Source organism: Equus caballus, chromosome 12, assembly GCF_041296265.1.
Source record: "Equus caballus isolate H_3958 breed thoroughbred chromosome 12, TB-T2T, whole genome shotgun sequence".
Taxonomy (NCBI): domain Eukaryota; kingdom Metazoa; phylum Chordata; class Mammalia; order Perissodactyla; family Equidae; genus Equus; species Equus caballus.
In genome coordinates this window covers 2,041,938-2,058,373 of record NC_091695.1, presented here as the reverse complement: position 1 = coordinate 2,058,373, position 16,436 = coordinate 2,041,938, and the positions used below count along the sequence as shown (strand labels likewise).

Sequence of the window (16,436 nt, the reverse complement as noted above, 5' to 3'; positions counted from 1 at the left end):
GTCCCTCTGCTGCCGGCGCCCCTGTCTCTTGCTAAGCTCTCTCTTTGATGGCCTGTCCCTGCGGGAATAGGACATATGACTTGGGGAGGGAGTGGACCTGGCCTGCCACGTGCCGCTCTGCATCCCAGGCCATCACAGGGGCGCCAGTGCAAACCAGTCAGTGGATGAGTGTGTGGATGCTGCTCCCGTTTAAGCACCACCTCTTACTGCAGAGGCTGCACCTGCATATGAGTTTCTTCCATCTTTGGCTCAGGTCCTGGCTCCGATCCTTGCGCGGCCACGTGACCTCGGGCAAGTTTCTTCCCCTCTCTATGCCTCCTCAGTAAGGTGGAGGTAGTAATAATTTCGTGCAGAGGGCTGCTGGAAGAATTCAGCCTAAAGCCTGCCTTATGGAAAGTGCTCTCACTGTCAGCTCTTCTGTTTGTCGTTTCGAGATAGAACCAGACTGGTTGGAGATGTCCCCAGGGAACTGGCATCCTAGGTTTTCACAGCCTGGAGGGATGATAAGGCACCGTCTGGTTCTGTACCCTAAAGGATATTGGATACCCTCTGATGTGCCCCTATTTTGCAAATGACAAAAACTTTTGGCAACCCAGAAAAGGAGGCATCTGTGGCAGCTTTGCTCTCAGTAGCTGTGTCCCAGGCTGCGGGGTACCCCCTCCTTTGCTGCCAGGCAGCAGCCTGCTCTGCCTCCTACTCAGACATCCATGGGTCCGCAGCAAGCCCAGAACATTCTGGACAGAATGTGAATGCTGCTCAGGCTGTGCCTGGCTAATTGATCAGCTGGTCGTCCTCTCTGCATGGCACTGGGAGATGGTCTTGCTCTCCGTGCCTGGCCTGCAGCCACCCCTGCCTCCTCCACTTCCCCTCCTTTCTCGTGTACTCATGCCTCACGCTGCCCCTTCTCTGAAGAGACAGTAAGCCGTCCTGGAGAGGCTCAGTAGTGCAATGGTCATAGGCAGGCACTTAGGAGTCTGACTTTGAGGGTTTGGATCTCAGCTCTGCCATTGACCAGCTGTGTGAACTTGGGCCAGGTACTTAGCCTCTCTGTGCCTTCTCCTTGGCTATAAATGGGAATAATAGTAGTGTCTACCTCATAGGGTTGTTGAAAGATTTAGACAAGCCAAATGCCTGTAACGCACTTCGAATGTGCCTGGCAGATAGTCTTCAGTGAAGGTTGGCTGGCATCGATACCTGACAGTGATGAATGTCACCAAAAGAGGATGCAGACGCTGCAACCGGAAGAACTTGAATGTCGTCGAGCTGCCAAGGAGATATGAGACTGGAAATCCAGTTTGCTCTGATTTGCCCTGGATTCTAATGGCAACTCTTAAAGGCAAAATCACTTAAACCACGTTCAGGGCTCATAAAGGCAATGGCTATTTTGCCTAGGAAATATTTGTGGAATGAATCAATAATGATGACAACAATCATAGTGTCCAGGCTGCGTGCAGTCTGTGTTCTAGGCACTTTCGTATACATCAACTGATTTAATTTTCACAACAATCCTGTGAGATATCATTAATTCTTATTGTCACCCCTCTTTATGAATGAGGTATTTGAGGTTCTGACTTGTTAAGTAATCTGCCCAGCATCACACAGCTCACGAGTGGTGCAAGTAGGATTGAAATCTCAAGTGGAGCGCCAGAAGATGTCCACTGCGTGCCACTCACCGATCTGTGGCTGCTGTGATGAACCAAACCAGATACGGTCCTTTCCCAGAGGCAACAGCTCTGTGAACAGTTCAGACGGGGACTGAAACGGCCCAGGGTGAGGCCCGAGATGGCTGGTGAGAGAGCCACAGACACAGTGAGGGGTGGGCCTAGCGGATGGAGACTTCGGGATGCAGGGATCCCACACAGGCCCCATCACGGGGGGAGCGCTGCGTCAGGTCACCCGCAAGACATCCCGGATGGATGTCTGCTGTCTGGGGCAGATGATGGTCCCGATGCCCTCCTGGCCCTTCCCTTCTGGCCGCCTTTGCTGGTGGAGAACCGAGGCTACTTTCTCTGTGCTAAACTGTGGTCAGGTTAGTAACCAAGGCAGCCTGAGTCCTGCTCCCCTTCCGAGTGGAAGCCTGAGTTCTGTCCCCACCACGGAAGCCGATCCGCTGTGTGGCACAGGTCCAAGGGCCTCTTGGTGTTTATGTAGCAGATCCCTGCTTCCCAGGGTGTATTCCGTGGATCCCTAGATCTATAATATGTCTATAGTCCTTGTGTAAGAAAAATAAAACAAAAAGTAAAGCGTGTCTGGGCTCCAGTAACCTCGGGATGCTTGGCTGAGCACACTTTGTTACTGCAGAACTGCCGAGAGCCTTCTGTACGCTGGCCACGCTGGGAGCCTTCAAGGGGAAGCAGCCCCTCCCGTCTCATTTGGCACCTTAACCTTCACGTCCTGGAACATTGAGGGGGATTAGTATTCCGAGGGACACGTTCTGAGAAATGGTGCTGTTATCCATGGAAGTCATTGACGGCGACATGGGGACTGGTGTTCAAATCTTCCTCAAAACCCTAAGTCGACCTTGCATTTTACATTTAATTAGAAAACAAAACAGAGGGCCTTCGACAAAACCTCTGGATAAATTAAGCTATAGGACATTTAGAATTTAAGCATGGGGAAAGGATTGGAAGGCTGGAACATTTCCAGATCCTAAAAACAGAGAGTTTCTTTCACCTACGTTGGGAATTAGAAGTGAAAGACTCAGTACTTTGAGGAGTTTGGGTTAAACGTCAGGGAGCAAGGCCGCTGGGGATGAAGTGGTTAATGATCACGGGTGGCTGTGAGGATGGGGATGGAGGAACGAAGATGAGTGCCAGCGAGATGGCCTGGTGACAGAGCGGCGGCTCTGGGGCTCACCAGCCAGCTCCTGCGAGAGCCGAGTGGAAATTTACAACCCAGGGAGGGAACAGCCTCAGTTCTTGCTTTTGGACAGGAAATGGACGGCAGAGGCCGAAGAGGGTCCTGACGGGGTCTTTAACCCCCATAATTACACAACACGCCCACAAACACTTAGCGACCTTGGGCGCTCCAGCCAAATGACAACAGTCGATAGGACAGCCTGTTACTTCTCTGACGTCAGAACGCTGGCCAGGTGAACTTTAAAGCCTCTGAGACTTTCCTCCGAGGACAACAGGACCGCAGCGGGGACAGGGCTCACCCCAGCCCTCTGCTGCCAGCGTGTTCTTGCAGACAAAAGGATGGTCAGGTCAGCAATCCCGGGTGGGCTGGGGGTGGGCTGGGAGCCATGAGAAGGAAGGAGTCACTTTCTATTCCTGGAGAAGAGGAGAATGAAAAGGTGGGACAAGGACAATAGGTTGTTTTCCTGCACTCACTAGGGCCTATTTTGGTATTGGGCAAAGACACATCTTTTCCTGGGGCTGAGCAATGTCAGCTTCCTCCTGTGAACCAGGTCTTCCCACAAAACATAGAGGTTCAGAGAAAGAAGGAGTAACGATTGTGGAGCATAATCTGTTTATCAGAAAAACAATTGGCTCTGAAACGTCTCAGGATGGTGAATGAAATGGCTAGGTCCCCGCCCCACAGTGCCTAACAATGAACCAGGCACATGGTATGCTTCTCAATGAATGTGTGTTGAATGAATCAATGAATGAATCAATGATATTCATATCTTTCCATGTAGAATTTTCCCCCTTTAAATGATTGCTCAAATAACACATTAACAAGACATTTTAGCAATGAGTTAGAAAAGCTGTAACTTGTACCTACAATCATGATCCATGATTTCATCTTGAAGAACTTGAGCACTGGGAGTGTAAGACATGGTCCTTATGAGCACGTCTTCCGCGCTCAACCCCACCTTCTTCCTGTGAGTGTCTTCTGCGAGCACTGCTGAAGAAATGGTCCAGGCAGGAGTCCCTGAACCCCAGCCCTGCCGCTTACCTTATCACAGTGTGCTAACTGTTTCCACCTGCAGGCGCGGGGGAACATGAATGACGTCATTAAGATTGTGTTGTCGACCAGCTGGAAAAGCTCTGAAGCCCAGAGATTCAAAAGCAGAAGGGTAGCTGCTGCACCGTTACCTGTCCTTGGTGTGGCGGGGAAGCCGGCAGGCTTGGTTTGCGTCCTGGAAGGGTATTTTCTTACATTGCTAAGTCATAAGCTGTTTGCTCGGATGTTAGACTCTGGGATCACGTTGGGCGTCTCTCTTCCCTCTTGCAACACACAGTGTGGGTGAGACAAAGACCACCAGTTCCCCTTGCGATTTATCCCCTTCAGATCACTCCTTTTCTCCTCCAGAATTGGAAGGAGAATGGCTGGTGTTCATTCAGTCCTTCGATACGTGTCTACTGCGTGTTCACCAGGTTTGGAACACAGTTGTAGGGTTTACCAGAATTGGGACAATATTCAAATACGCTATACTTTTACATGTTGATTTCTGTTTTCAGAAGTCCAAAAAGATGATTAAAAAAAATAGTAGGTCAAATGAAGCAGAAACATGATGGCAATAATTCGGGCAATCAGAAAGAATAGATAAAGTGGGAAATTTGGATCTCGAGCAAGGGCTTCCTGAATGTGCTTGGCACTGTGCATGATGCAAAGCTGGGGGAAACCTAATGATTTTCCTTTTTCATAATAATATGAATGACTTATTCTGTTCACACACTGGCCCATTTTCCTCACAGTTTAAAACTAGTTCCTTAAAGTTCATTTATTTACAGTTTTTTTTTAAAGACTATTATGATTATAAAGTTCTATATGGTAATTGCAGAGAACGGTTAAAATACTTAAAAGTATAAATAAGGAAAAAAAATCACCCGCAATTCCTTCGGCCAGGGGGAATTACTGGTAAAGAGCATCTCCTTCTGGTCATTACGTATGACAACCCCTAGCTGAGATCCGATTGTACACCGTTAGTCTTACAGCCGCTTTTTAGTCTGTTTCCCCCTTCCGTTTTTTTTAGGAAATGGAAATTAAACTATTTTACTGTAAATTCTTATTCTAAAGTCCTTTCTAGCCCTGATGACTGTCCTTACGGCCACTCTTAGTGTGCGTGTCATGCATAGGACCTGCTATGTGCCCCACTGCATGGACATGCACCAGGTGGCTATATGCAAATATGGGTAAGAAATTAGATCTTTTAATGGCTCTATTACACTTCACTGTTGCTGTGGCATCATTTGCTTAACCTTTTTGCAGTGATTGAACCGGGCTTTTTCTGATTTTTTTGTTTTATAAATAGTGCTGCAAATGACCATCGTTCTCTCAATTGAATGTATGTGTCTTGGAGATTGTTCCATGCACTGTATTCTCAAATGGGGTTACCAGGCCCATGAACACACACAGATTTCTAATACTTGTTAGCTATTTCCAGAAAAACTAAATCCAGTTAATATTGCCACCCATGATATGCAAATGTACTTGTCTGCACAAAGCCCCCCTTGTGTCTGATTCAAGTCATTATATTTATATTTGCTGCCTTGTAGGGATTTAAAATTAAGTTAAATAAGTTTGACTTTACTTTTTAAAACTGTTACCTTTTTATGATAAGAGATACATACAGTGCTTACAATAAAATGTTTAAGTTAAATGAGTGACAAGTTAATTATTACCTAATAAACAATACTTAAAAGTAAAATTAACATAGTGACTTTATATTTGGGAAAAGTTCCAGAAGAACAAGGATTACTTTCATTTTCATTTCCCCTCATTTTCCTTTATCTTTTCCCCAAATTGTCAGAAAATGTGCATCTCTTAGTGCCATTCACCTAATAGGTGTTAGGAAACCCTAAATGCTTCCAGACAACCCTAAACAACAAGAGAAAGTGATATTCCAGAACTTCAGAACCAATTTCCTTCCAAGTGATGGAGAAGGGTCCTTGAATTTCGTTGCCTCAGAGAGAAAAGATGCAATATGTTCTCAACCAAACATGGCTGTCTTGGAATGCACCCCCTTTCTGCCCAGAGTTCTAGAGGAGCCGGGGGTTGCTGGAGTCTTGGCAATCTCAGCAGATGCGCGCCATAACGCTTAGTCGGAGAAGCGCACGAACGTTAGTGAATTCTCTCCAACTCAACCTTTCTGTGATCCAGGGACACCAGTGGTGTGTCAAGGATCTTATCCTTGAAAATTTTATAGAGCAAAGCAACACATGCCCATAATCTCCCTGATAAAAATCACTCATGATATGGTATGGGTTTGTGAGGATGAATCTGGAAAAAAATCACGGGCTCCTCCAGTTTAGGTGTATTTGATGGCACTCAGTGCATTCAGGAACTCCCAAAGTGTGGCTAAGTGTGAGGCTCTGGAATCTTTGATACCTTACAACTTGCTCAGAAGAGCAAACCAACTGATGTGGGCAGTTGACCACACACCATGTATTTCACACGATTATTTTATTTACATCTAAAGAGAAAAAACAACTCTAATGGGCAATGCTCCTATTTGTCCCTGCTACTTTCTATTTGAGAAAACGGAGGCCCACAGAGTTACTTCGCTGTCCAAGGAGACAAGCAGCGAGGATGTCGAGTCTGGATCTGTAACTGGCCTCGCCCACTCTAAAGCTGGTGTGTTGACCACTCCCTGCTGAGTTGCAGCATCCGTGTGGTGAAACGAGACGGTCAGCGGGCAGGACCCATGTGTGCTTCTCTCCCACTGAGCCTCAGTATGCCCCCAAGGGCTAATCACCGGAAAGTGCTAGCTACAGTTGAGACCAGGGGAGGGGCCGTGGTGGATGATGGAGTGCAGATGCAGGAGGAGGGTGCTGAGGGCCAGGAGGAGGCAGATCAGGCCTCTAGGATGCTGAGGTTTAAAAGGGAGCCCACCGTGGTTGATCTCATCCGTGGACCCCCCTGGTCGCTGGTCCTGTTCCATCCTGAGAGTAAGGTCTACACTTTAAGCTTTTCTATCAACAAGGTAGAGGAGTGTGAACTCACACTGGCCGAAGGAACCTGACACAAGGGAGACATTCTTTGAAGCCTGTGCTGTGTCCTTGGAATTCAAGAAAATTTTATACCATGCTCGGTCGTCTATTTGTGTTTATCTCCATATGTTATGTTTTAAACTACCATGTTTCTCTGACTCTAATATGTAATCATTTAGAAGAGTTTCAGTTGATTTCATAACAGCATTTTGGGGGGAAAAATTACATTATAGTCGTGTGCGACATAATGAAGTTTGGTCAACAACGGACCGCATATATGACAGTGGTCCCATAAAATTAGTACCATAGAGCCTGTGAGTAGGAGGCTAGACCATCTAGGTTTGTGAAAGTGCACTTTACAACGTTCGTGCAACGACGAAATCGCCTAACGATGCATTTCTCAGAACACGTTCTCGTCATTACAAGGCACATTCCATTTTCAGAAATGTTAAAATACAAGGAGAATGTATATGTTAGAGTCAAGGCATTCCAGCAAATTCTGAGTCAAATCACTGCTCCCTGAAGATGTGTCTTGTTTCTGGTGGGGCTGGGCCTGTCGTCTGGTATATATTTCTGTGCACGTCGGGTAGACAGCACCTCGGTATGGAATGCACACCTTAGGTGTGGTGTGGGGTGGTGGGAGTGGCAGTGTGCTGTGGGTGGGGGTGAGGAGTGTGAGGAATTGCCCTGTGCTCATCCGGGTCCTCCGTCTTCTCTGACTCCTCTCAGGGCAGGTTCTCAACCTGGGCACTGTTGGCTTTAGGGCCGGATGGTTCTTTGTTGGGGGGATGTTTGGGAGCATCCCTGGCCTCCATCCATATGCATCTTTCCTCCCCGGTTGTGACAACCCAAAATGTCTGCAGATATTACACAATTGCCCCTGGTTGAGAACTGCTGTGTTGGGGCAAAAGAGAAACACTTGAAGAAGTGGGCCAGTACCAAGCCTTGACCTCAAGCTTTTCTTTTTATTCTCGTGGGGTCTCTCATCCCAGTATGCCCCCAGTGGGATGCGTCTGTCATCTAGTAGCTGACTTGTATCTTTGCTCCTTTCTGCAAAACAGCCAGACTCAGGGGTTTCTAAGGACCTTGTAAGTGTGAAATTTTTCTCAATGGTTGATAGGATTATAGGATTTTAAAGAATATTAATAATAATATTAATTATTCTGCACCATTCTGATGGCTCTGTTGCAGTCTTCCTTCCTCAAGGTTTCAAATGGATATTAATATTGCACTAAATGTCATGGTCATATTCTTTATTTAACCTCTTTCCCAGTGAGACTTTGGCTTATAAATGAAATAGGAGTAAGAAGGAGTCACTAGGAGCCAGTAGGGCAAAAGGCACAAATAATAGTAAATGCCTAAGTATTATTTAACATGCAGTGGAGTCAATATCAGCACAGCCCGTGAATGTAGAACGTTGGCACGACTGCCTTCCCTTCTGAAGATCTAGTGCGTGGCCAGCCTTGTTGTTGGTGCTATTTGCCAAGGATTATCCAAAGGAATTTTTGATGATCTGAGGTGGGAATCAATCATTTGTCTTCGACTCAAATTTATTCATGAAACAAAATATTATTGAAATTCTTATTGTGTTCTTGACGAGTTATTTAACAATGAGAAGTAAAAGTCCCAATCCTGCCCTCACAGAGGGTGCAGTCCAGTGGGGGTGGTGGACCCGGTCTGTTAGGTAGGGGGACTCTCGGAGGAAGTGATGTTTGATCCCAGGTCGGAAGGGTGAGCAGGAGCCCGCGGTGAGGCAGAGGTGGGGCCCCGCACGTTTGGAGGAGCGGCTCGAGTAGTGGAAACCTTAGTGGTAAAGAGACAGGTGACAGAGAAGGTCGGGCAGCTCCATCTGCCTCCGTCAGAAGGCTCTTAAACTCCATTCTGCAACACCGCTCATTGTAAGCTGCACAAACAACTTAATGACAGCTTTTCAAGTAGAAAGAGAAACGCTATTGTAGGTGTATATATTGAATATAGTATGCATCTCAATTGCACAAATTTTAAAATGTTAAAAAAGAAAGCATATCTTAGATCCAAGGAAATAAGGCATCAAAACTCAAGTGTCTGGAAACGTCAGCAATCTTCTGGCTTGGCCTGGGACCCTGGTGTCCTTTATGATGTAGGTGAATCACCCTGAAGCTCCAGCTCATGTTCGGAGGGACGCTGAGCGCCCGTCCCATGTTTCCAGGGGTTCCTGGAAACGCGCATTTCTCCAAGGCCCCCCTGCTCTGAGTCCTGCCTCTGCTGATTCTTGCTCTCCACTCTGTCACCTCCTGCACGGGCAGCTTTCCACCCCATCTTCCCTCCCTGGAAGATGTGCCGATCCCTCTCTCCTGACAGCTCCATGGTCACAGGGCTGCGAGTGTGGCAGACGTCACTGAGGTCTGAGCAGGAGAGAAGGGGTGGCTCACACTGCAGAACAGAACAGCACGCAGAATACAAGGGCGCCTTTGGCACGCCTGCCCTTAGGGAAAGACAGTGTGACGATGTGGTTAAGAACAGAGGTCTGTTTGCGACAATACGGATGGACCTAGAGGGTGTTACGCTAAGTGAAATAAGTCAGACAGAGAAAGAAAAATACCATATGATTTCACTTATATGTGGAAGATAAAAAACAACACGAATGAACATACATAACAAAATAGAAACAGACTCAGATACAGAGAACAAACTAGTGGTTGTCAGGGGGGAGGGGGTGAGGGGGTAGGTGAAACAGATGAAGAAGACCAAGAGGTAGCAACTTCCAGTTACAACAAAATAAGCCACAGGGATGTAACGTACAGCATGGTGAATACAGCCACTAATATGGCAGTAATGTCGTGTGGTGACAGATGGTAGCTAGACTTAGTGTGATGATCATTTCGTAATCTATAAAAACATCAAATTGCCATGTTGTACACCTGAAACTAACATAACATTTATGTCAATTATACTCCAATGAAAAAACGAACAAAGCTTCTGAAGTCCGGCTGAGATTCTCAAAACCCTGCTCTGCCACTTGCTGTGTCATGTTGGGCAGGTAGCTTTACTCTTTGGTGCCTCAGTTTCTTCCCCTGTTGAATGGGAATAGGAGTAGCACCCACCTCACAGGATGGTTGTGGGTATGGAGGAAAGCGCTTGGAGGAAAGCCTGTAGTAAGTGCCGTGCAGACGTCAGCTATCATGACTGCCAACGTCATCGTTACTGCTACGACCATCGCCGTTATCATTGTTGAAGGCCCCCCGGCCACCCCCACCAGCTGGGACAGTCTTCACTGGCCATCTCCGCTACACAGGCGCCTGCCTTGCGCCTGCCTTTCCTCGCCGGCTCCCTGGCCCCCAGTCCCCAGCCCCGTGGATCCCTCCTGTGGTGCCCTTCAGTCATCGTGTTAGCTCACTCCCCACCATCTCAGCCCAGTCCTCGTGGTGACTTGTGTCCATCAAGCTGTCTGACAAAACAGGGACAGCTCCCTGCCTCTGGGGCAACACTGCGTACTCTGAGACATCTTACAGTTCCAGCTGGCTGACAGTATTAGGAGGAAAAGTTGTGCCGGTCCTCTGCAGAAGCGAGTGGAGGCTGGCTGGTTCTCAGGAGGCAGCATTGGAGAGGCTTCTTGACAGACAGACGGGCTGTGGGACAGGATGAAGATGCCTCCTCTCTGTGACCTCTGAGGCTTGGCCAAGGCGGGAGTGGATAAAGAGCTGACCTGCCCCATCTGCCAGCCAGAAATTGGCTGGCTGCACCACGGGGCTTTTGGTCATTAGCCCCCTACCCCCGCACCCCAAGAAGGCTGTGGTGCAGACTGGAAAGGGGCGTGGATGAGTTAGGGTAATTCACTCCCGGCACTGACTCTCAGCATCAGAGGCAGGCGTGAAAAACGAGGAGTGCTAGATGGAGCATGAATTCAGGTCCAGGACACGGTGTGCCAGCAGTGGGGTGTGGGAGGCTGTGCTGGCGAGGTTCTCCGTGATTGCTCTGTATAACACAGACTTTTTAGGGGTCAATCTGCTTATTTTTGTAAACTTTTTGGTTCTTATAGAGCTTATTTCATGTTTGTTGTAGAAAGTTGGAATGTAAAGGAAAGAATCAAAACCATCCATTATCCTACCATTACAAACAGCCACGGAGAATCTTTTGTGCTGTCTTTTTTTTGCATCTCGATGCAACGTACAATTTTTATGAAATTGCGAGAATGGTATATATGCAGTTTTCTACGTTGCTTTTTAAATGTACACACAGTGCACTCAAAATGATATTGTATCTCATGGGGTTGTTAAATATTACTTAAAAGCCAGACTGTTTTTACCTTATAAACCTCCTTGTGGCCCGTGCTGGATGGGGTGGAATGGCTGGGACGCACGTGCACATGGGTCTGGAGTGTTCTTTAGACAGACTCCACATCCAGGAGGAAGTGACGTGCCATCTGTGAGAGCGGAGATGGCGCCGGTCATTCAGGGAGGTGAAGAAGCAATGGGAAGCTAGCCGCTAGTGTCCCTGGAGAAAATGTGACACAGCGAGCAGAGCACGGGCTCCTAAGGAAAGCATTTCTGTTTGGATTCTGTCTCTGCCACCAATCAGTTGCCTGATTTTGATTAGCCTGCCTCACCCTCTACAACTCAGTTTTCCTATCTATGAAGTGGCACTAAGGATATCTGTTTCCTTGGGTTGTTGGAGGATGGAACCTGACTGGAGTAAGTGCTCAATAAATGTGAGCGACCTTAGCTATGTTATTAGCATTAATCTCGCAAACCAAGACTGGGTTGGCAGACTCCATTATATGAGGATAGTGGGTAGATAGGTTCATTCTGTAAGAAAGTCTCTAAAAAGAAAGAGAAATGTCGGGGGCTTTAGCATATTCTCCCACAGCGGTAGGGGGCTCAAGGTTTAGGGTGGTCGAAAGAATGGACTCTCAAGGCACCTTCCATTACATTTTCCAGGCCAGCGGTTGAGGGTGCCTCCAATGTCTGTGGGAGGTCTCCCATCCTGAGGTCTGGATCCAGACCCAGAGCAGAGAGAGGCTCCAGCCCAGCCGGACATCTTCCCAGTCAGCCTTGAGGGGGCAGTTAAGAGCGTTTGAATAAATCATCAAAAGGCGTGTTGCTTCAGCCAAGTGTTTCAGGGCCTTCCGTGGAAAAGCTGGGCTAGACCTCGCCTCAGTGTGCATTTGTGGAAGGACCTCCACGCTGGGGGCTTGGGTCTGACTCAGGTCAGGAGACGGAGAGCAGCGTGAGGTGGCTGGAGAGACCTGGGGTGAATCCCGGCTCCGAAATCTATTAGCTATAGGACCTCGGGAGAGTTTCACAGCCTCAACCTCCCTTAACCATCTCGCTTAATCCAGGGGAAGCATTTGTACCTTCTGGGTTGTCGTGAGTTAAGAGAGATAAAGTCTATGACGTGTCTGGCCTCAGATGCTGGTCTCGCTGGAGATGCTCAACAGATGTTGATCCCATCTTCCACGCCCACATCACGCAGGCTGCAACAAGGTGGCAGAAGACTCTCTTGGTTTCCCCATCTGTAAACAAGGAGCTGGAACAAGAAGAGTTAATGAGCGTTAAAGGCTCAGCCTCTGGGAGGTGTCCTCCTGTCATTTGATTGTCAGTCTGCCTGTCCTAAAATCAGTGGGGAGCCTCCAGTATTCTCTGGAACACCCTGGCAGATAACTATGGAGTGTTGACCACGTGCCAGGCGCTGTACTGAGCCCATCACGTGGCTCATCCCATTCAGCCACTTCATAGAGGAGAAAACCTGAGGCTCGGAGACAGGAAGACACTCTCCCAGGCTCCTCAGCTGGTCAGTGGTGACGCTGGGACTTGTTGAGCCCCTGGTCATGACTATCCCACCTATGAGTCTCTAACTCGACAGGACTCTGTCCCTGCTGGGAGAGAGAGGGACAAAACAGAAATGGCCTCTTCAGCTGCTGACCTGTCAGCCCCAAGTCCAAGGACTGCATGTCAGCCTCTCGGCACCCTCCCAGGCGTGCAGCACGCAGGAAATTGTACGCACACAGACTAGCGTACTGGAAACCCCAGTGTCTGGGGCTGCCTTCCTTTAAAGCGAGGTGTCCTGTGAGGAGCAGGTGCTTGAGATAGCAGCTCTGATATGGGAGAGACGGGACTTTCTCGGGCCCCTGGGTGGCTGCCTGGAGCTAAGGACGCTGAGAATCTGGAGGGGAGGGGCCTTTCTCCTTCTGTGTTTCCCCACAGAGGGAGGGAGGAAGAGCAGCTGAGTTGAGGAAGACAGCTCCCCGGGTTTCATCAGAAATCCCTTCTGAGAGTTGCATTTCCAGGCCCTGGGCGCTCGCCCTGACCTTGCTGCCTGGCTCCTGCCACCGGCCGGCCTCCTGTCCCTGCTTCCATCTCGCCCTGGCTGCTCCCAGATGCACCACCCACGTACCTTCCCTTCTGTCTGCTTCTGAACTTGGCCTTTCCCTCCTGCCCCGGAGTGCTGTGCTCGTTTCCTGTGTGATGCATCCTCTCCCCTTTTCTCTCCGTATGGAAAGTCTACCTGAGTCTCCAGCTCAGCACATCCTGCTGTGTGAGTCTGTTCCAATCGGTTCCATCCATCTCGTTGTCTTCCTAATTCCAGAGCACTGACGTGTGTCTACGTCGATTCTTTTGGCGGTTAATTGTGTGCTTTCTCTTCTCCCCTCTCAGGGCGTTACTTCCCTCTTGGACCATAACTTCTCACCATTTGCCTTCCTCCCCATCCATCTGGGAGTTCTCTAAATGTCACGTTTCTGTCTCATTTACTGGGCGTCCACTGCCTGCAAGGCACCCTGCTGAGGGTTGAGGAACAGACAGTAAAGAGAAGGATTGGGTTTACTCATCAATAAATACTTAAGGGGAGACCCTCAGGAATGCATGTCTGCCGGCCCAACGCAATTCTAGACAGTTCTTTCACCAGCCCCGGAGGAGGCCAGGCCGGGCGTGCCCTGCATTTGCACTCCATCTCTCTCTCGTGAACGCGGACGGCAGAGGGGCGCTGCAGCCCTAGCCTGGGCCACAGCCAGCCCCTAGTGGGGCTCTGCTCAGCGGTTCCCGGATTCGGTAGCTGTGTCAGTACCCACACCTCCTGCAGGGCAGCGTCAGGAGGCTCTCTGAGGGCTGGGTGTTTCCCTGAACACCGACTGCCTCAGTGCAACCCAGGTGAGCCCAGACCTGTCACGGGGACTCCGGCCTCGGGCAGGGTCAGAATGGAGAGCCGGCTTCAGGAGAAGAGGCCCTTTCTGCCACGCCTGCATTCCTAAAGCTCTCAGCATCCAGCTTCTTTGTGTTCATTTTTCTTCGGAACAGATGAGTTTGATCATTCATTTAACAAACATCTGCTGGGCAGAGCGCTCTCTGTTTCCCCACTGCCCGCCTGGCACAGGGCTGGGTGCACAGAGAAATATGATGGTCTCTCCTCCAAATGAGCCCATATCTAAGAAATAAAACGACTGCAAGTTACTGAAGGCAAGGATGGCAAATACGGGCACATATGTGGCTGCTTCTCGATTTTGTGTCCATGGCAGATATTGCTAACAATCAGAGAACTCATTCACTCTGCATCCGGATTCAACTTCGGAATCTTTCTCAACACATTGCTCTAGGTAGCCACTATTAGTGGATTGGACTTTGCCGGGGAGGTGAAATCGGCTTGTAATCCATTCTGGTCTTTAAGGTGGTCTAAAGGCCCCTGAGGCTGAGGGAGGGGGCTCCAGGGAGCCAGTGAGTTGAGCTGCCGTCTGTCCAGAGCACTCCTTGCAGTCCTCTTTCTTGCCTGTGTTCTCAGCTGGAGAGCTGGCTGAAGGGCTGCCTCTCAGACCGTCATCTTCAGACACGTCCTTTCCCCAAGTCTGAACTCCTTCCTCGGCCTTGCAGCACCTGGAAGATTCGAGCCTCCTTGCCCTGCCTGGCCCCCCTGGAGCCACACCCCCTGCCTACGGAAGCCCCGCCCGAGCACGTGGTCCTCCTCTGCCCCTCCGAGGGTGCTCCACCCAAGGCCTCGGCAGCTCCCCTGCCGCTCCCTTCCGCTCTGTCAGGTCGTATCCAGCCTCCGAGTCTCAGCTGAGCTGTCGCTTCACCTGGAAAGTCGTTCTGACTTATTCGTGATTTCAAAAGAGAGCAAGCGCCGAGACAAGGTTCTTACAGTCGCTCAACAAACACCTGCTGAACACCTCCTATGAGCCCCCAGGGAACACCGCATGACCCTGCGCCCGAAAAGCCGAGTCTCCGCACATTTTTCTTGTCCGTAGTTCTTGTTTATATGTCACGTCTCTGCTGTTAGACCGAGGCCCTTGTGGTCAAGCGCGGGGTCCCAGTCACTGTCCCCCAGGGTCCGTGCGTGTTCCAGATGCTCAGCACATCCAGAGGGGCCTGAAACGTGGCTCCCCCCGTGTAGTTTGCTGTCGACTCTGGTGGATGTGCGGTTCTCGGGGAAGCTGCCAGAGGGCTGCAGGGCTGGCAGCAGAAGGAGCAGCCGTGGGGTCTGGGGGAGGAGGCCCGGCTGCTCCAGACCCCAGAGAGCGCACCTGGGGAGAGATGGACGCCTCGGGGGAGCGCAGTCGGGGTTACGATGCCTTAAGAACATGGATCTGGGCCCGAATCCCAGCTCCTCTGCGTAAGAACTATGAGACCCCGGCAAGTTACTTCATTTCTCTGTGCCTCAGTTTACTCATCTGCAAAATGGGTCTTAAAACAGTGTCCCCCTCTAGAGTGGCGTGAGATGTAAAAAATGAGTTTAAATGAGTGTACTTGAAACAATGCTTGGGACAAGCTTTGGCTATCACTTAGGCTTTCCTGGCAATGAGATTTACTGGTGATTTTCCCTTTCTTTTTTGTCTTTCTGTAAATAAAGTGCATCTTAGTTATATAATCTAAAAAGCACACAATAAAGCAATTTCCTTTTTTTTAAGAGACAGGGAGAGAGTCTGGTGGGAAGGGTGTCATAGTTACCCCTGCCAGCCCCTGCCCCTCGCCCCGTGTCTGGACTTCTTGGTGTCCTGCTTCCCACCTGTCCCGGTTGGTCCCTCCCGGCCCCCACAGTCTCACAGCGAAGGCCCCGGCGTCTGGCTGTGTCTGCCTGGCGCCGGCGAGGCCAGCACGGAGACCAGGGAATCACATCCCCGGGGCTCCTGTGCAGAGATGGCGCGACCACCGGCTGGGAGAGCCGGGTGGAGGGCCGGCCGGGGGTGGTGGAGCCTGGTGTGAGCAAAAGTGACCGGGTGCGATGGTCGCCACACCGGGAGTCGCAGAGCAGGCCAAGGCGGCGTCGTGGTCAGCACGCCGCTTAAACTGGCCTAGTTATGGTTTTCACAGAATTACTGCTATTGATTTTTGACTCTTGGGGCACCCAAAGCTCAGCTTAGAGACAAGCCAAAAGTGTTCATCAGCGACCTGCCCTCCCTCTGCAGTAGAGCTGCGCCCACGGAATGCTCGATTCTTGGACCGCCTTTCGGCTCCCGGGCCCTGGGATCGGTGCAGCAGGGCGCTGGGGACGCAGGAAGCCCTTCCCAGCACAGACAGGGGCGGTGGGCGCCAGCGTGCTCGTCATTGTCCCGGGGTAATTTCTCAGTCCCCCAAGCCAGAGAATTTCTTTGGA

The 16,436-nt window shown here is 49.9% G+C and overlaps 1 protein-coding gene across 11 annotated transcripts in view; it reads left to right on the top strand.

Annotated features, from left to right (window-relative positions):
• The window catches only part of SLC1A2 (solute carrier family 1 member 2), a 138,046-nt gene that overhangs the window by 41,785 nt on the left and 79,825 nt on the right, over positions 1 to 16,436 (top strand). Inside the window, exon 1 of one of the 11 annotated variants that reach the window (XM_070229273.1) lies at positions 2,782 to 3,205. The exons of the other annotated variants lie outside the window; for them this stretch is intronic. Within the exon in view, the coding sequence (XP_070085374.1) occupies positions 3,198 to 3,205 (8 nt within the window). The 5' untranslated portion in view covers positions 2,782 to 3,197. Of the gene's footprint in view, positions 1 to 2,781; positions 3,206 to 16,436 lie in introns of those variants that run through there. 11 annotated transcript variants of the gene reach the window in all.